The sequence below is a fragment of the Cyprinodon variegatus genome, unplaced genomic scaffold (genome assembly GCF_000732505.1).
Source record: "Cyprinodon variegatus isolate N-32 unplaced genomic scaffold, C_variegatus-1.0 Scaffold679, whole genome shotgun sequence".
In the NCBI taxonomy this organism is placed as follows: Eukaryota; Metazoa; Chordata; class Actinopteri; order Cyprinodontiformes; family Cyprinodontidae; genus Cyprinodon; species Cyprinodon variegatus.
In genome coordinates, this window is record NW_015151132.1 from 24,185 (window position 1) to 42,640 (window position 18,456).

At 36.6% G+C, this 18,456-nt stretch overlaps 2 protein-coding genes across 4 annotated transcripts in view; both read right to left on the minus strand.

Moving 5' to 3' along the window:
- Window positions 1-528: 528 nt before the first annotated feature.
- On the minus strand, window positions 529-7,912 carry LOC107097207 (troponin T, slow skeletal muscle-like). 2 transcript variants are annotated; one of them, XM_015394262.1, is made up of 13 exons: window positions 7,559-7,912; window positions 5,523-5,552; window positions 5,411-5,424; window positions 5,299-5,325; window positions 5,150-5,165; window positions 4,998-5,058; window positions 4,804-4,920; window positions 4,632-4,709; window positions 4,440-4,553; window positions 1,818-1,927; window positions 1,586-1,676; window positions 1,459-1,499; window positions 529-749 (listed from the first exon to the last, which is right to left on the minus strand). In XM_015394262.1, the coding sequence occupies exons 2-13, from the start codon at window positions 5,543-5,545 to the stop codon at window positions 704-706; spliced, it is 738 nt and encodes a 245-aa protein (XP_015249748.1). In that variant the 5' UTR covers window positions 5,546-5,552; window positions 7,559-7,912; the 3' UTR covers window positions 529-703. The 2 variants fall into 2 exon arrangements, with proteins under 2 accessions (XP_015249748.1, XP_015249747.1); XM_015394261.1 differs by lacking the exons at window positions 4,440-4,553; window positions 4,632-4,709; window positions 4,804-4,920; ... (4 more) ...; window positions 5,523-5,552; window positions 7,559-7,912 and adding exons at window positions 2,288-2,401; window positions 2,480-2,557; window positions 2,652-2,768; ... (3 more) ...; window positions 3,259-3,272; window positions 3,371-3,488.
- A 1,817-nt stretch (window positions 7,913-9,729) lies between these two features.
- Window positions 9,730-18,456, minus strand: part of LOC107097221 (carnitine O-palmitoyltransferase 1, liver isoform-like) — a 22,187-nt gene continuing 13,460 nt past the window's right edge. Inside the window, exons 9-19 of one of the 2 annotated variants that reach the window (XM_015394287.1) lie at window positions 18,315-18,399; window positions 16,456-16,651; window positions 16,183-16,371; window positions 15,968-16,073; window positions 15,778-15,894; window positions 14,395-14,559; window positions 12,896-13,024; window positions 12,644-12,799; window positions 12,435-12,548; window positions 12,094-12,186; window positions 9,730-10,810 (exon numbers count right to left, since the gene is read on the minus strand). In XM_015394287.1, the coding sequence (XP_015249773.1) occupies window positions 10,685-10,810; window positions 12,094-12,186; window positions 12,435-12,548; window positions 12,644-12,799; window positions 12,896-13,024; window positions 14,395-14,559; window positions 15,778-15,894; window positions 15,968-16,073; window positions 16,183-16,371; window positions 16,456-16,651; window positions 18,315-18,399 (1,476 nt within the window). In that variant the 3' untranslated portion in view covers window positions 9,730-10,684. The remainder of the gene's footprint in view (window positions 10,811-12,093; window positions 12,187-12,434; window positions 12,549-12,643; window positions 12,800-12,895; window positions 13,025-14,394; window positions 14,560-15,777; window positions 15,895-15,967; window positions 16,074-16,182; window positions 16,372-16,455; window positions 16,652-18,314; window positions 18,400-18,456) is intronic. The other variant, XM_015394286.1, reaches the window with a different exon arrangement.

Sequence of the window (18,456 nt, forward strand, 5' to 3'; positions counted from 1 at the left end):
CTCTTAATTCTGTTTTAGCGTCTCTTATCTCATTTTTAATTATCCAACACATCCATTTACCGTAAATAAAGTTCTCTTCAAAAGCTGTTTTATTTCAGCTTCTTAAGCAGATGAGTTTAAAATAATATAAAAAATTATACACTTGCAAACTAACAACCTACATGCTTGATCTTTTCGTTCCCAACTCTGTTCTTCAGTAAAGGTCCCTGTATGTTTTTCTATCTACTTATAAATACATTTTTAATTAAAAACATGGTTGATAAGTCACTATTTTTTTTGTGTCACACCTTACATTTTAACAGCTTTTCAGAAGAGACCTATTTCTTTGCATTGTATTTATAAGGCCTCACTTCAGTAAGTGATTGTGTATTATTGTGTATCTGCCTGAGCTTGCTCAACAAATTAATGCTACCGGCGATGATTCACACTGTGGACAGCCCTGTTTTATGCAGACATAACTTTGTTAGCAAACCTTAGTGGTTGGTTAGAGATAGCTATCAAACACAGAATACAAAATGTGGGGGAAAATATTCCTGTGCAAAGAAGTTTATTTTACTAAGCCATGCATTTAAATAAGTGATTTTAGATGGAAACACTATAGGAAAACTAGCACTTCTCTGTTGAAGATATGAATATGACAAAATTACTGCAGGTATATCCTGAAGATGAGTTATATCTCCCCAGTACTGGTTTGCGGGAAGTCTTACTTCCAACGCCCTCCAACTTTTCCCTTCCCGTGGCCCTTTTTGCTGCAAGAAGACAAGAGAGACGTGAACCAGATGTTAAGCAATCTTTTACATTTCACAGCATCGATTGTTGGTTTTTAAAATAAGTAATTCTGTTAGGTTCTCTGCTCCTTTAAAGGTATATTCAAAGATGTTCTTTTCCCAGGTGGATTAATAAAATAAGTGGTCCTCCTAATTGTCAATTATTCTGGTGATATGTTCACATATGGCCGTCCTATGTGCTCCTCCCCATTTTCACTTACTGGTGGTGAGTCTGACATTGTGGAAAAAATGCAAATCTCCTTTTGCAAAGTAAGCTTGTATGAGTGATGCAAACAGCAACTTTAAACAGAGCATGCACATGGAGAAATGGGCTCTTGCATGCTCTCGCACGGGTTTAATAGGCTTTGCACCTCTTGGAAGAAGGTGCAGGGTTGTGCATTTTTTTTTTCTTTTTTTAAGTCGAGAGTGTGGATCTTTTCAAAAATTTGCGAAAATCCTCCAGTATACCTTTAAGCTATGCAAATTTCTTAGAGGTTTGCTTCCTGTATTCGAATAAGTAACGACATCAGGATTTCCTGTGTTTAGAAGGCAAACCTGTCATATATTTGCATAGTTCATGCATTGATGCTGTTTGAAATCATTGCATGCTCCACTGAAATTTTAGAAACTGCAAAAAAAAAAAAAATAATAATAAATAAAAAAATCAGTGTAACAAAGATGACAGACTTACAACTTCTGAGCATGTTGGATTCTGTTCAGAAGGACAGTGATCTGAAAAAATGAAAGAAATGATAAGTGTGACTAGTTGGCTATTTTTATGGAAACAAACTTAAAGGTGAGTTTAGATGAAGATTTACCTCATATTTCTGCCTCTTCATCTTTTCAGTCAGGTCAAACTTCTCTGACTCCAGCTGATAGATCCGTTCCCACATTTCCTTGGCTCTCTCCCTGAAACACATAATGTTGAGCTGACAAACAATTCATTATAATGATTGCATTTTAAATTTCCCCCCATAACATATCAGGCTTAATTTGTTCAAACATTTGAAAATAAAATAATGACCCGCCAATCCTGATTTCACTACTGACCTCAGACCGTCCTCCTTCAGGTTCTCAGTACCCAGTGGCTTGCGTCTTTCTGCCAAAGTCTTTTTCTTGATCTCCCTTGCCGTTTGTCTCTTGCCTCTTCTTTGTTCTTCCTGCAGGAAACAAATGTTTTACTTTCATCTGTAATGCAATCCAAACTACAGTTTATCAATCACTGGACTCATATCGGTTTCCATCGAAAAGCCAAATATCTTCCGTAGGAATATGTTTAAGGACAGATGAAGCAACATTGAGCTGTTAGGCCGCAATGACGAGAAGAATGTTAAAGATTTCAAGGTGCGGCGTTCAAACCAATAACACTATTGTTAACTGTAATGTATGGTGGTGGGATGCTGAGGGTCCATCTCACTTGCTAGTGGTACTGGTCCATTGCAGGAAGAAGATGAAACACTTTGGGATACCTCAACGTGTAATGAAGTAAGTGAAGTAAGTGACTAAAATCTCAAACGGACCTTTGCAAGGAAACCTCCAAAATGAGCCCCCATGTTGGAGAGGACCTTCTTCTTCTTGGCCTCATCATCTGCCCTTTTCTTTGCTTCCTCATCCTCTTTCCTCTGTCTTTCTTCCTAAAAAGAGTCATCCTCAGATGTGTTGCTCTAATGAGCAGATTGTCAAATAAAAGACTTATGTAGTTTTGTGTTTACTGCAATCCGGGTCTGTCTGTCCCGCTCTTTTTCAGCCCTGACACGCTGCTGCTCGGCTCTCTCTGCTCTCCTTCTCTCCTACATTTACAAATGAATGAAAACAAAACAACATCAGTAACATAAGCATCCTGAGGAGTCCTATATTATAGGAGAAAAAGCAGAGGAACATTACAATTCTGTCTTTGAGTCCAATCAGCTCCTCTTCTTCCTTCTTCCTCTGCTCAAAGTGAACATCAATCAGGGTCTGTAGCTCCAGGAGATCCTTCTCCATCCTTTTTCTGTGAATGTCCTAACAGCAGGGAGAGTATGGGTTATATATGATCCTTTTGGATTAAGATGTTTTGATTTATGATTGAAGGGACGTACGTCAAAATCAACCCTCTCCCCTTCAGGGATCTTTGGTGCTGCAAGCTGTGTGACCACAGGCCTGAGCAAACATATTACAACACATTAAAACATAATTTACATCGAATATTCAAGTTTTAATGTTGAGGCAGCAGTATTAACTCTTTTCTTACCTGCATCTGGGTCGTTCTTTAACATATTGTCCAGAATAACAGCAGAAAAAATGAATCAAATGTTTTCATCCATCAACCATAATTTCTCAAACTATAGATTCATAATAATAAGCCTCTGATTTTCTCAGTGATCACAGAACCAGGCTCACCTCCCTCTCCTTGATCCTCCTCTTCATCTGTAGGAAAACACAGCAGCAGTAAGATGGAGCTGAGAGCAAAGATGTGAAAAGATTTGATCATCTAATGAGCAAATGTTCTCACCGTACTGATGGCCTCTAGATATAAATAAAACAGAGTGGGAAAAATTTTAGAGAAGCATTTAAAAAGAGCCACTACTGATATAAATGTTAAAACCTGGACTGCATTGGCTTACCCGTGTTCTTCTACAAAAGACATAGTGATGCTGCAGAAAAAAAACACAAATATTATGCATTGTTATAGGAAGGAACAGAAATAGAAATGCAGAATTGCCTCATGACTTCAGTGGTTCTGGTGTCTATATGAGAAATTATCCCACATACAGCCGAAACCATACATTTACTAAATACACCGTAAAAGAAACCCAAACATTTCTTGTTTCAGGTCAGTTAAGGTAAAGAAACTGATTTCTGTCACCTAAATGCCAACTAGAGTGGAAACCGTAAAAGCATTTTTTTAATTCCTTCAAATTCAGAACTTATGCAGAGGCAAGATCACAATGCATTTACAACCACCTTTATTAAGCAGCTCAGATGAAATCACTGCATTGGAAGCTTCTCAGGGGTTGATTCAAATTTAAGTTAAATGGAGGCACGACTGGATATGTTTTAAGGCAGTATCATACTGCTTTCTTAAACAACTCAGCCAAGATATCAGGAGACATTTTAAACTCCACATGTAATTATTGAATATAGAGAAAGGTAAAAAAAATAAAATAAAAAAATNAAAAAAAAAAAAAAAAAAGGCCCCTACTCCACAATATCACAATCAATACATTCCCAACATGACTGATATTTACAGTTGCTGCCATTGAAAAACTAAATACCTTAAATAGGAAAAGGTTTTAAGACAGATGGAGCAACATTGAGCTGTTTGGGCGCATGTAGAGAAGAATGTTCAAGGAAATCAAGGTGAAACATTCCAACCCGTTAACACTATGGTTAAGTGTAAAGCATGTTGGTGGGAGCAACGTGCTGTGGGTACATCTCACTTGGCACTGGTGCATTGCAGCAAGAGGATGAAATACTTTGGGATACCTCAACATTCTTTAGATTCTTCTCAAATTTAAATCTACATGGTTGAAATGTGCATAGAATTAAGATGTTTCAGTAGAACCGTGATCCAAAACACCAACCTTTTGTTTTATTCTACTTTTCTGAGGCCACATGTTTGGGGGTTTTCATTACACCTTGTTTAATTAATGTTTCATTTTCTGAAATAAGTGACTAAAATCTCAAACTGACCTTTGCAAGGAAACCTCCAAAATGAGCCCCCATGTTGGAGAGGACCTTCTTCTTCTTGGCCTCATCATCTGCCCTTTTCTTTGCTTCCTCGTCCTCTTTCCTCTGTCTTTCTTCCTAAAAAGAGTCATCCTCAGATGTGTTGCTCTAATGAGCAGATTGTCAAATAAAAGACTTATGTAGTTTTGTGTTTACTGCAATCCGGGTCTGTCTGTCCCGCTCTTTTTCAGCCCTGACACGCTGCTGCTCGGCTCTCTCTGCTCTCCTTCTCTCCTACATTTACAAATGAATGAAAACAAAACAACATCAGTAACATAAGCATCCTGAGGAGTCCTATATTATAGGAGAAAAAGCAGAGGAACATTACAATTCTGTCTTTGAGTCCAATCAGCTCCTCTTCTTCCTTCTTCCTCTGCTCAAAGTGAACATCAATCAGGGTCTGTAGCTCCAGGAGATCCTTCTCCATCCTTTTTCTGTGAATGTCCTAACAGCAGGGAGAGTATGGGTTATATATGATCCTTTTGGATTAAGATGTTTTGATTTATGATTGAAGGGACGTACGTCAAAATCAACCCTCTCCCCTTCAGGGATCTTTGGTGCTGCAAGCTGTGTGACCACAGGCCTGAGCAAACATATTACAACACATTAAAACATAATTTACATCGAATATTCAAGTTTTAATGTTGAGGCAGCAGTATTAACTCTTTTCTTACCTGCATCTGGGTCGTTCTTTAACATATTGTCCAGAATAACAGCAGAAAAAATGAATCAAATGTTTTCATCCATCAACCATAATTTCTCAAACTATAGATTCATAATAATAAGCCTCTGATTTTCTCAGTGATCACAGAACCAGGCTCACCTCCCTCTCCTTGATCCTCCTCTTCATCTGTAGGAAAACACAGCAGCAGTAAGATGGAGCTGAGAGCAAAGATGTGAAAAGATTTGATCATCTAATGAGCAAATGTTCTCACCGTACTGATGGCCTCTAGATATAAATAAAACAGAGTGGGAAAAATTTTAGAGAAGCATTTAAAAAGAGCCACTACTGATATAAATGTTAAAACCTGGACTGCATTGGCTTACCCGTGTTCTTCTACAAAAGACATAGTGATGCTGCAGAAAAAAAACACAAATATTATGCATTGTTATAGGAAGGAACAGAAATAGAAATGCAGAATTGCCTCATGACTTCAGTGGTTCTGGTGTCTATATGAGAAATTATCCCACATACAGCCGAAACCATACATTTACTAAATACACCGTAAAAGAAACCCAAACATTTCTTGTTTCAGGTCAGTTAAGGTAAAGAAACTGATTTCTGTCACCTAAATGCCAACTAGAGTGGAAACCGTAAAAGCATTTTTTTAATTCCTTCAAATTCAGAACTTATGCAGAGGCAAGATCACAATGCATTTACAACCACCTTTATTAAGCAGCTCAGATGAAATCACTGCATTGGAAGCTTCTCAGGGGTTGATTCAAATTTAAGTTAAATGGAGGCACGACTGGATATGTTTTAAGGCAGTATCATACTGCTTTCTTAAACAACTCAGCCAAGATATCAGGAGACATTTTAAACTCCACATGTAATTATTGAATATAGAGAAAGGTAAAAAAAATAAAATAAAAAAATGTATTATTCTGTACAAAAATAACTAAAGTAATCCTAACTGAGCAAAAGCAGCAACACTTCAGTCTGATTTATTGTAATTATAAGTTAAAGTTCACGTTCTTTTTTTTTTACAGTGTATCTAAACATCTAGATTTATATAAATATACAAGTAAACTCAAGTTTAACAGTAAGAATAAAGACACAGGTTTTTTTGTCTCCAATAGTCTGTATAGGGAGGAGGTTGAGAGGAAAGAGCAGCATCTGCACTCAGAGACCAGCTGTTCTTCTTTAATCTTGTTGGAAGAAAGAATTTGGGTTGCAGACACTATGCATTTAGGTGTTGCTATTTATACCCAACGTCTCTATTGTCATTCCATCTAAACTTGGCCTCAATTAACAGAAACTTTTAACTAAGTGCAATAACTAATGTGCATTCACCATTTAAATACCTTGTGCAATAACCTGTTTTTTATATACATCTAATACCCAATGCATTAATTATATATATAGATACCCATTTTTGTAAATACAATTTAATAACCTGAGTTATAATCCTGATAATCCTGTTAAATATGAGATTTCAGCTGTTTTCTATATATATGTGGACACAATGTATTGTATCTATCCCCCAAAGCACCTTTTCGCACCTTCTTTCTTGGCACCTTGACTATTGAGCCAATGAGACAAGTGAATTTCTCCACTGTGAGATCAATCTATCAATAATTGCAGCTTATGCCATCTATACACAGTTCTCATTTTAGCTGGTTAGACTAAAAAAAAAACACTCTCCATTCACACCGTCTTTACTTAGATCATAGACTGTCCTTCATATCCACCATCAGATTTTCAGAGCATGTGAATCTCATTAAACAGCTCCATGATGAAGGATTTGGAGAGGAATTTGTGACATTGTGGCTTCGCTGCAGACTAAACGGACTAAAAGAGTCATGCAGAACAGGACAGATGGACTGTGTGTCCAGGGCACCAAAAATAAACGTGTTAGTCTGATGATTATCATGTTTAATATCAGAGCTATAAAATGCTTTCATCAACATTCAATTTGATAAGAAGAACATGCGATTGTGGCCTAAATGTATCACAGAGGAACATGGCTCGGTTCATCATGCACTTCAAATATTTTAAGCCGTTTTAGTTTTAGTTCAATTCTAAACAGATACATAAACTGTCTAAACTTTTAAGCAAGTTGTTTGAATATAAAAAACAGACTATGAGAAATTAGTACTTTTTGTATACACTTTTATAAATAAAAGTAGTTTTTAATAAAAGTGTGTATTTATATTGTGACAGTAAAGCATTTCTGACTATGAAATACAGAAATGTTAGCCCGAGTTAAAAAAAAGAAGCAAAAACACATTTTTAAACCCTTTCTAGGTGTTTTTATATTTTAGAATACTGCAGATGCAGCTGAAAAAAACAAAAAAATTATGGTAAGAGTTTTAAAATAAACCACCTTGGCAGGAGATCAAATGAGGATAAAAGCACATACCTGGGCAGCAAGGGATGTTCTTCACTGATCACGATGAGAAGAGCAGGAAGTCAGGAGGAAAACAGCTTTATAAAGGGGATCCTTTGGGAACATCATAGAGGATGTTTGAACCTGCCTAGACCCCCCCTCCCCCTGGTTGGACATCTTTGATCATTGAACAAATGAAAGGATACAGCTGACAGTTGGTTTAAAGGGACAGACAGGCATTGGTCCTCCAAAAACTATTATGACAAACATTTGTAAATCCAACCCTTAATTCGGAAAAGATTGGATATGGTCTGGATGTGGATCACTGCAGGCTTTTGAAGCATGATATGATGTCTGCCAGGACGGATAATGAGGGGAGGGTTTATGGCTGGCTTCAATCTTGTATTAAGAGACAAAGACAGGTGGTCAGAGCTGAGACAAATGGATTTAATATCATCTGAGGGTGCAAAGAGGACACTACAGGCGATCCAAAGGGGCTGGGAAGGACTCTGGAGGACAGTTGGGTTGGGTGGGAAGCATTATGACAAGGATCTCTGAATAATGTATATAACAAGGAAAGCATTGCTTTCATATATATATATATATATATATATATATATATATATATATATATATATATATATATATATATAAATAAATAAGAGTTTGATAATTGGAAATGGTTGTACATTTCAACTTGGAAGATAAAATAAAAGCAGATGTAGTAGAGCAGTATATATATATATATATTTTGAAATATCAATGCAACGTTCATAAGCTGTATGTAACGCAATTTCGTTCTGTATGCACCCTGTGCATACAAAATGACAAATAAAGAATAAAGAAGTCTAAAGTAGAAAACCAATTTACACTTCGTGTAAGTGAATCATTAAGAACGTTTGTTCCAGAGAGCAGTAGTGTGGAGTTTAATCAGTAAGGCTTTTCAATGTGTAAACAAACTGGTAAAATGTGTATCCCTCACAGAGAAAAACTAATTAAAAGAAAACAAAATGATTTAAAATTACCCACAATGCGAAAACAATAAGATGGATCCAAGAAAGGCTCTCCTGAAAGTATCAGAGAATATTTAGAGATATTCACAAGGGCTGTAAGGATTACAAAACTGTGGAGCCAAAGCAAATAATGGAAGATAAGATGTGGCCTAAAAAGAAACAATGCATAATTTTCGAAGTAATTAAAGTGAGAGTTTCTTCAGACCTTTTGTCAGACGACCCTTAAAGACATAGTTCAAGTCACTGTACTCACAGCAGTGTGGTTCAGGCATCATGCAAATCTCTTTAATACTGTGCCATCTGGGCTTTTGATTACATACCAGGGAACATGGATCAGTTTAGATGCATCTAAACATTCAGTTATGTAGCTCAAGCTAAGGAGGAAAAGCCCTGTAAATGAAAATTCAAACATAAACCCGCCCACCAAAAAATTATCAAGAAATCTCCTGGTTCAGACCAACAACACATTAATAAAAATTGAACTTTATTGACCTCACATTGGATAATTTACCTCTGCATCTGACCCATCCCCTTTGGGAGCAGTCAGGGGTTAAGGGTTATGCTCAGAGACCCAGAGTGGCAGTCTGTGGGAGTGGGGCTCAAACTCACAACCTCAGGATTCCAAGCTCTATGCGCTAACCACTAGGCCGCCACTCCCACTATGAATAGTGTGGACTTACTAGATTAATTGTGAGAAAAAAAAGAGGAAGTATCAAAACTCCTGAGCAGGAACCAAGAACTAAGAATAGCAATGAAATATAAAACACAGTGGTCTGATCAGCCAGTTCAAAGATTCTAAGATGTGAAACACTTCCTAGAAACAGTGGGTCAGAGGAAAACTGAATAATAAATATCAATCTACAAAGGAGGTCAAATGTTTAGGTTTCTGAGGGAAAAAAATGCTCATTGCAGTGTTTCCTAAACAGGTTTTCTAGATTCTTAATAAATTTGTTAAATATTTTATTAGGTTGCTATTTTAAACAATTCAACAAACTGTTTCTAAAAAAGTTTCATTACATCTTAAAAGACAATTTCCCGCCAGTAGTCTGACTCCCTCTCAGGTGTTTTGCAGGCCCAGCGTTGTCGTCCCTGCGAAAGAGAAGCATCTCCACAGCATGATGCTTCCTCCATCATGTTTTACAGTTTTGCATATCACAAAAGCAAATGATAACAGAAAAAAAAGTCCAACTTTTTTTTTAATCAATATTTTATTGTTCCCTTATAGTGTTGCATTGAAAGGCATTACAATAGCCAAAATAAAATATGACAAAGTGATTTGTTAGGCAGAAAACAAACAAATGAACAGGAATTTGTGTCTCTGGCGACATATTTAATTTCTGATGGACATCTGACCAGCAGCACTGCAGAGTGATGTAACAATGTACTCATAAATATAGCTTGCATTGTTATGGCACTAATTTAACACAAATGTAAAAAGACAGAAATAAAAACACCAGTGAATATAAGAGAAGTGTGCAAATGAAATACATCAATAACCCGCCTGGTAATCACCACAGCCTCACTATCAGGAACTTTATATATTTATAAAAAGCTGATTTATAAACACAGGAGTCACAGACCTCTGTGCTTTTTTGAAAACACAGGCTCCCACTCTTCATTCAGATGGTAGAAAATGAAATCACCTTAATGGTTCTGCACATTTTTCCTTAAAATCTTAAAACCTTACAGTCAATATTTCTTACATACTCCAGACAGTCTACCAAGAAAGTTAGTGGTAAAAATCGACAAAATAAAAACTTACTTTATTAGAAGATGAAATAAAATCAGTCCCTGCAGTTGAGTCACGTCAGGATGTTTTATCCCAACGCTGGAGGGGTGCGGATAAGCATACTGGCCTTTTTTTTATAATGACCCAACATCACAATACAAAGGATTATACAGCTTTATTTTGTTTACCTGGTAAAATTCAACTAGTTCCCCACTTAGTTCTCTCTGGACCTTTTCATTTTTAACTCACACACATTTATAGCTACCTCAATCAAAACTATCTGCATTATTATACTGTTCCCAAAGAGACCCTTTAAACGAGAAAAACAGAAAACATCCACCTGACAGTTTAGGCCCCTCAGTGTGTGAAGAAATACCTGCAATCTGTTTCCCAGCATCTTTACTTCAAATAAAGAATCTACTTCTCTTTTTTGACCTCAGCTTTGCTCTCTTCCTTCTTGCTGGGCTCCTTTGAGAGGGGATCCAGCAGATTTAGAAGATCACGCAGGGCTACCTTGATCTGGTTACCAAAGCGATGGGCATCCTTTAGGGGAGACAGCAAGGAGCAGTGGTTAAACTTTTCACTGGAAAGGAAAGATAAACACTGAATGCTTTCCTCTAATAGCCATTTGGAGTTCTGCAAAAGTATTCACACCTCTTGAAACTTTTTACATTCTATCGTACTAAAATAATGTCTAATTTTTGCATGATTAAATGTGATGAAGTCAAACAGAAAATGGATCTGCATTCAGCATCTGAGTCAAAACATTGTAGACACAGTTACCATGGCCTCAGATAATGGCCTTGTATCTGTACTTGTCTTGTCTCGGTGCTGCATTTGACATAGTTGATGGTAATATTCTTTTAGAAAGACTTGAATATTTTGTATGAATTAAAGGAACAGCTCTAGACTGGTTTAAATCGTATTTATCTGACCAATTTCAGATTTTCACGATAATGATAAATCATCCTTATGTTCCAGGGTTACCTGTAGAGTACAACAGGGATCAGATCTAGTGCTAATTCTCTTTAGTATATATACATGATAAATTATATTATTAATGACTTAACTTTCTGCTTCTGAATGCAGATAAAACAGACATTGTTGTCTTTGGACCAGTCTTTGAAAAAGAAGCTGATTAGTCAGTTACTTCACTTGGATGGGATTAAATTGATCTCAGATAAAGTTAAGAAACTGTGTTATTTTCTTTATTTTTATTTAAAGCTCACATAAATATAGTTTCTCTAGAACTTCCTTCTTTCATCACCAAAATATTGCAAATATTAGCAATATCCTGTACTGGGGTGATGCTGAGAAACTAGTCCATGCATTTGTTACTTCAAGGCTGGACTATTGTAATTCTTTACTATCAGGAAGTCCACAAACTGTGATTAAAAGCCTTAAGCTGATCCAAAAAGCTGCAGCCAGAGTTCTGATGAAATTAAAAAGGGAGATCATGTTTCTCCTTTTTTAGTTTCTCTTCATTTTCCTGTTAAATCAAGCATAGAATTTAAAATCCTCCTTCTCACATAAAAGCCCTAAATAACTCAGCCCCATCTTATATCAGGGACCAGAGTGTTCCTTATATTTCTAAATGAGCACTTTGCTCTCAGTCTTCAGGTTTACTAGTGGTTCCTAGAATTTGTAAAAGCACAATAGGAGGCAGATCCTTTAGTTAAAATCTTTGGCACAACGTTTACATAAAAGTCATTCAAAACTTGAGAGGAATAAATATTTTTAAACAACAAGAAACAATAAGCAAACACGTTAAGATAAACACTGACTAGTTATTGGATGTCAATAAAACAACTTAATGTTTAACTCACAGTGTCAGAACATGAATGTTTACATGAGATGTGGAAATTCATCATGTTTTCTGCTAAAAACATGTAGGACACTCCATAACCATCGTCAGCCACCTAAAACAAGAGACAGAACCCAATTATGATCAATGCATTTGTGTTTTATACATTACTGACACATTAGTTGAGCACCAAAAGTCAAAAGCTTGACATCATGAAATACAAGACACCCAGAGAGTGTGAATATTAAATATCTTTGGGTGCACCTCACTGGAAATTTTTGAAGAGACATCAGAACAAATCAAGGTGCTGAAAACTGCTAAAAATAAGCAAAAAAGGCAACTGTTAAAGTAGTGACTACTGACTGGTCCAAAGCCGCCTCCACAGGATATGTACTCTGGGTGGTTAACCAAGTCAAACAGCTCCGCCTGCTGGACGGGAGTCTGGCTTGTAGACAGTCTCCACGGTTCAGACAGAACCTAAATCACACACAAAGCCACAACCATTTAGTCATGTCTAGGGCTTAGATACAATCCAGCATGTGTTAAATGACAAAAGGAAACTGAAAAGACACCTCTTTCAAAAAGGGAGACTCTACTCCGAGGTATTTGGAAACCACGTAGAGGCAGAACAGGTGTCGATCAATCCCGGCTCCAGTCATCGCCATTCGGTACAGCTGTTGGTGTTTATCCGACGCTGCACGGAACAAGCGTCGGCACACGTCTGCTGGCTAATTCAATGAGTTAAAAGACAAACAAAGAAAATGTTTGAGGAAACAGGACCCAGTAGAAAGCAGCTTTATTTTAAAGCGGCGATATGTCCTCACCTCTCCACCATGTAGAGCTCGAACAAAGGCACTGCTCTCGCTGGTGCAGGAGCGAACAGTCTCCGTCCTGCCCTCCCTGAACAGACGGGTCATGGAGGCTTCGTATGTCAAACAAAACGTCCCTCGATCCTGTAAGCAGTAAAAACAAAAACAAACATTTATTAATATAGATGTACAAGCTCTACTTTTACAGGATTTTCATGCTTATGAATTCTTTCTGCATTTGGTTTCTCTCACACTAAAACGTTTGAGCTTTTCGCCTTAAATCTGATCACGGTATTTTGTGATACTGTATGTTGTGATAATAATATGTTAACGGTAAAAATGTATCAATTCTTTAAAGCTGTTTTTAGGAAACAGTGCAACTTTGAATGTGTACCACTGCATCCAATTCAAAAGTACATTTTAATCCCAAAGAGAAATTAAATGCTGCATTTTTAGGAGTTTTTTTTACAAACAGAAGAACTTAAGTTCTTTACTACAAAAACAGCAGCCACCTTAAGCAGTGCAATTCTGTAATATATAGACCCACAATCAAAAACACTACTCCTAAAAATATAGACAAATTAAAAATAGGCGTCTTTAGGCCACCAGTTACATAAAGAAGTGTGATTTATATCTCAAAAAATACCTTAGTAACTACTTTTAATCATAATCTTCAACTATGTCAATGTCCTAATGGAAAGAAAATAAAAGAAGAATAAATAAGTTCACAATTGACCTATTTTTAATTTTATTTTTTTATCATCACTTATTCTAAATTTTCATTTAGACAATAAATCAAATTGTTACCATTACTACAAATTTATCAAAACAATAAAACAAATGCCCAACACTACTTTATATGAAACCGCAAAAATAACCTTAGTAAATACAAAATACACATTTAAGATGATTTTAGTTATTAAAGAGAAGATACTTTTCCAAATAATCCTGGCCCCGTGTGAAAAAATAAGTGCTCCGCTTATTAAATTACGATTTTAATGTAATGAACCAATATTTACTGCCAGATTCAAATAATCTATAAATAACTTAAATAGAGCCTGTCTAACAACATGAAGGAATAATGGTAAATATTTTAAATGCAGCCCATGATTAAAAAACACAGTAGCAACAAAGTCCCTCAGGGTTAATAAGCTATTTCTAAGACCAAGAACCACAAATGGAAAAACAAACATGGAACCATGGAGAATCTCAAGCACACTAACCAGCCAACCTAAAATACTCTCAGATAGTCATGACCTCACATCCATTACTTTTATCACTTATTTTCTCTGACAGATTGAGCTCTAGCACTGCTCCCACTCATGGTCACAGTCTGTGGATTCTTAGCCGCTTCAGGGGCACAACATGTTTTGTTAACTTATACAACCATGGTATAAGTTCTTACCTTTATTGTTGTTTTTAACAACATTAAACAACAGAACCACTTAATGAGTCCCTAAGAGAGTGAAGGAGTGTGTCTGTAAGTGAATGCTGTCCTTCAATGAGTGACTCACCCTGAAGTAAGCCAGCTGAAGAGCCATCTGTATAAAAGCATCAGGACTGACTCGACACTTCTTGATCTTTCCTTTGCCAAATTCTCGGAAGGAGAAAACATGGAAGTCCACATCGTCAGCCAGCGCCTGGGCCACTGCTAAGGAGCGGGAGATCTGCTCCTCACACTGAGACAAGAGACGGACAGTCGGTTAACAGAGAAAAGGAGGCAGACCCCTACAGCCATCCCTCTGGCTTTCATATCTCTGCTGTTTTTACAGAATAAATTGGAATTATTTAGAAATGGACCAATGAGAAATCTTTGTGGACGATTATCAGTCTTTAGGATCTCTTAACCTTTAAATGCTGATTCTGATCCTTTTGAACCAAATTGTAACACATAAAGTTTGTTGTTATTTTAGAATTTTAATCAAAATTGTGTTGAGATTGCAAAAACACACTTCCTTTTTAATTGACATCTTACACACATTTTAGGTTTCCTCAATTTATGCTTAATAAATACAAAAAAAAAAAAAGTAATTAAATCATGCATATTTCCCTCTATAGCAGAGTCTACACTCAAGAGAGCTGCTGTCACTCATTTAATCAAGCTTAGTCATGGTGCATTGAATGACTAGAAACGTTTTTTGTTTGTTTTTTTAAGCAGCAGGGGTCTCATAAATAAAGCACACACAGAATGGAGTCTCCACACAGACGACAGTACAACACAGAACCAGTGCAGAGTGGAGCTTGGGGGTGATGTGACTATGTTAGAGACTTTGTAAAGGGGAGAATTAGGAGGCAAAGCTTTTTTAGTGATGTTCAATGTTTTCAAACCAAGGTGGATGACTGGTTTATTGGCTGACCAGACTCCATAGAGAGTTGCTCTTGGATCTGTGCTCTAAACTGGACCCAGAGATCAACCTGCTGGACCGACAGCATCACTGTTCAGCACAGGTGTTAAATTTGAGGTCAGTGTGTCCCCAAAAAAGGTGCACACTTCTAAAGAAACTCAATTTCAAATAAAAAATCTGTGGTACATATAGAGTTCTAAATATATTCATGAATTAGTTACATAAATAATGTTTAATATGAGAAAAATGGTTCAAGCTACAGTCCGTTTATTAAAGATCCAAAATAATCCAAAAACTATTAGGGAAAGGAAATAAAATCAATATTCAATCATTTGCTAAATATAGTTGCCTAACTTTCAGTTGCAATATTGAAAGAATCGATAATGCAAAAATTATTGCAATTCAATGGAATTTTTTTCTTTTAATACTTTTGAATAAATTCCCCAGGTTTCTCTATTAGTAAAAAACACATCCAAGTGATTCTTGATTCCATGTTTCACATTAATCATTATAAAATCTGTTAGAAAAGAAATGTTTGAAGGAACAACTAACCTCTGAGGAAATTTCCCAGTTAAGCTTCTGTGGTCGAGGCAGAGAAGAGTCTACCTCCCCTTTGCAGTGTCCTTCTGCGTTGTAACCAAGCTGGAAACTATCAGTAGCAAGAACGTACTGCAAACAGAGGATCTATTGTAAACCACTGGTCTCTTCTTGGAGTCAAACAACAACAGTCCACACTCCTTACCTCCCATACATGTGCTACTACAGGTGCATCTGCCCAGGAGTGCTCTGCGTTTATGCCGCTTTTTCCATTCTTGTAGAAAACGACTGAAAATGATTTGTCGAACCATCTGCAAGGAACCGATAAATACCTGAACACTGAGGAAACCTCCACCTTTCCTTTAAAAGACGCTGTCACTATAACAACTGTCTGTTCACCAAGTTGGTTTTAGAAAGTACCTGTCATAGCAGTTTCCATGCAACAAGGACTTGGCGTAGCGATCTAAACCTTCTGCTGTATTATCAGCCATCATTCCCTGCTCATCGTCGTCCAGGGTGACAAAGAAGGCAGCCTTCTCAATGCAGTCCAAAGAGCGTTTATTGAGCCCGCTGCTGAAATATTTCTCTCTGGCTTTAGCCCATGGGATTCTGTGTGACATATAACGAAATAAGAGGTGAGATTATTCAATCAATGTGGTTCTATTTCCAGACTCTTTGGTTTAACAAACTCACCTTTCTCCAGCTGTAAGAGCGCCTAGTTTGGCCTCTCCTTTGGAAGGTGATGTGGTGTCGTCAAGGATCCTTTGGATCTGAAACTCGATCTCCCTTGGAGAAAGGATCCTGCCCCCCTGGTACACCCTGAGACGGAAGTAACGACCTTTGTGGTACACCACAATGTAGTCGCTGTCCTCCCAGTGTTGAACAGTGTCTGTGAAGAAGAGAAAAAAGACAGAGGCTGAAGAAGAGTTACAGTGAAATATAAAAATACTCAAATACTAAAATTTACTTTAGCTTCTGAAGAATTAAAAATAAAAGATTATGAATGGTGACCGTGCGCCAAACACAAACCTGGTAACACAAAGCATCCTTAAAAAGGCTGATTATTAAGATGTAATAAATACGTAGTATGTTTTTAAAAGTCCTACATGTTAAAGGGCTGTTCACAATTGTTAAAGTTAACAAGCATCCAAACAATTCTGTCTAATCTTAAATGTAAAAAAACGTGACAATGCTGAGGACAGTGGATACAATTAAAAAGTATAGGAGTTCAGGGACAAAATGATACAGCAACACAGGAAGGTGCTGTGTAAAATTCAGTTCTGACACTTATTTAAATCTAACTCTGCAGGCTGTGCCCCACACTCCCCCCAGAGTCAACAAGATCTCTTTTTCTAACTATTTTTACTAAAACAAAACAACAAATGTTTCAATCCCATCATATTTGCAACAATGAAGTGTAAACAGGAGTCATTATTCCATAAGTTTTCCTACATTTCTATTTAAGCCTACCAAAAATCCTTATACTCATCTAAATAATTTTGATCATAAAGCACAATCTTCCTTAACACCAAAGGCAAATAATGGATAAAAGCCTTTTCCTTTGCAAAGAAAACAATGTATAAAAAAAACAAAACAGATAAAAATGTTGAAAAGAGCATAACTAGTAAGCATGAATGTGGATTAGTGATACTCTGGGCCAAATTACCTTTTTGAGGCATTCAAAACTTGTTTAAAAAGTAAATCTTTATTATTTCATTGTAAGATTAGCATAAAAGGATAAGGATAAACAAAATGAACCCATGATGTTCACTTCCGTTTCAACAGAAAACCTGTAGCTGAGCTGAAGACAAAGACCTGATCCCATGTCTCTGGGCAATCATAAGATATTGTGTAGATCCCTCTCTGCGTGCTAGACCCTTCCAAGTATTAAAAGAACATGGGACTGGGGCGGAAAGATATAGAAAGTATCTACATCACTGCTACCAATGTGGCATAGTATAATTTCTGAAAAATTATTTCTTAAAGTTTGGGTATTGTTAAAATGATGAATTTGTACTCAGATTTTTCCAAACATTTTCAGGTAAGATCATGCTAATCTGACATTTATTTATTTTTCCAGGGCTTGTTATCAATGTTTCCTCTAGATTTGCATAGGGAAATACATACAAGCCCCCTAATATATAGACATATATGTAAAATAAACTTGAGATGATAGCAGATTACATGGTTTATTAAAAGAATAAAAGATGATAGCAGCAACTTCCATTAGTTTACTTTAAGTGGTCTTTGCCCACTTAAAAAATACCCACAGATGTGAGATCTCCTTTAGCTCCTCACATTTATCTGAGAATGGGCTGATTGACCTTTGTTTATGTTTTTGCTCCATCTTGTACAAGGATGTAAAAAAAATAAGAATAAAAATAGGTGGATTGATAAATTATTTGATAAATCATTTGTGCCGCCGCATATTACATTCTTTGCATCTGTGTCACTGAATTCAATCTCCAATATGAAATGTTAACAAAAAAGAAAGGTTTAGAAAAAGACATTATAATTATGGAGGTGGTTTATGTGGAAAATATTAAAGCTACCTGTTAGCGTTCCAGGGATTCGACAAGTGTCAAACATCCGCTCAAACTGATAGGAACAGCAAGGAACTGCAGATCTTAACAACCACTGAACAGAAGGAAGGAAGGAAGGAAGGAAGGAAGGAAGGAAGGAAGGAAGGAAGGA

Excerpts from the sequence above, each read along its gene's own strand:
- LOC107097207 (XM_015394262.1), bottom strand. The coding sequence starts at position 5,545 with ATGTCTTTTGTAGAAGAACACGG. Across the intron at positions 4,921-4,997 it reads GGGAGAGGGTTGATTTTGAC|GACATTCACAGAAAAAGGAT; the intron begins GTACGTCCCTTC and ends CCCTGCTGTTAG. Across the intron at positions 4,554-4,631 it reads ACAGACAGACCCGGATTGCA|GAAGAAAGACAGAGGAAAGA; the intron begins GTAAACACAAAA and ends GACTCTTTTTAG.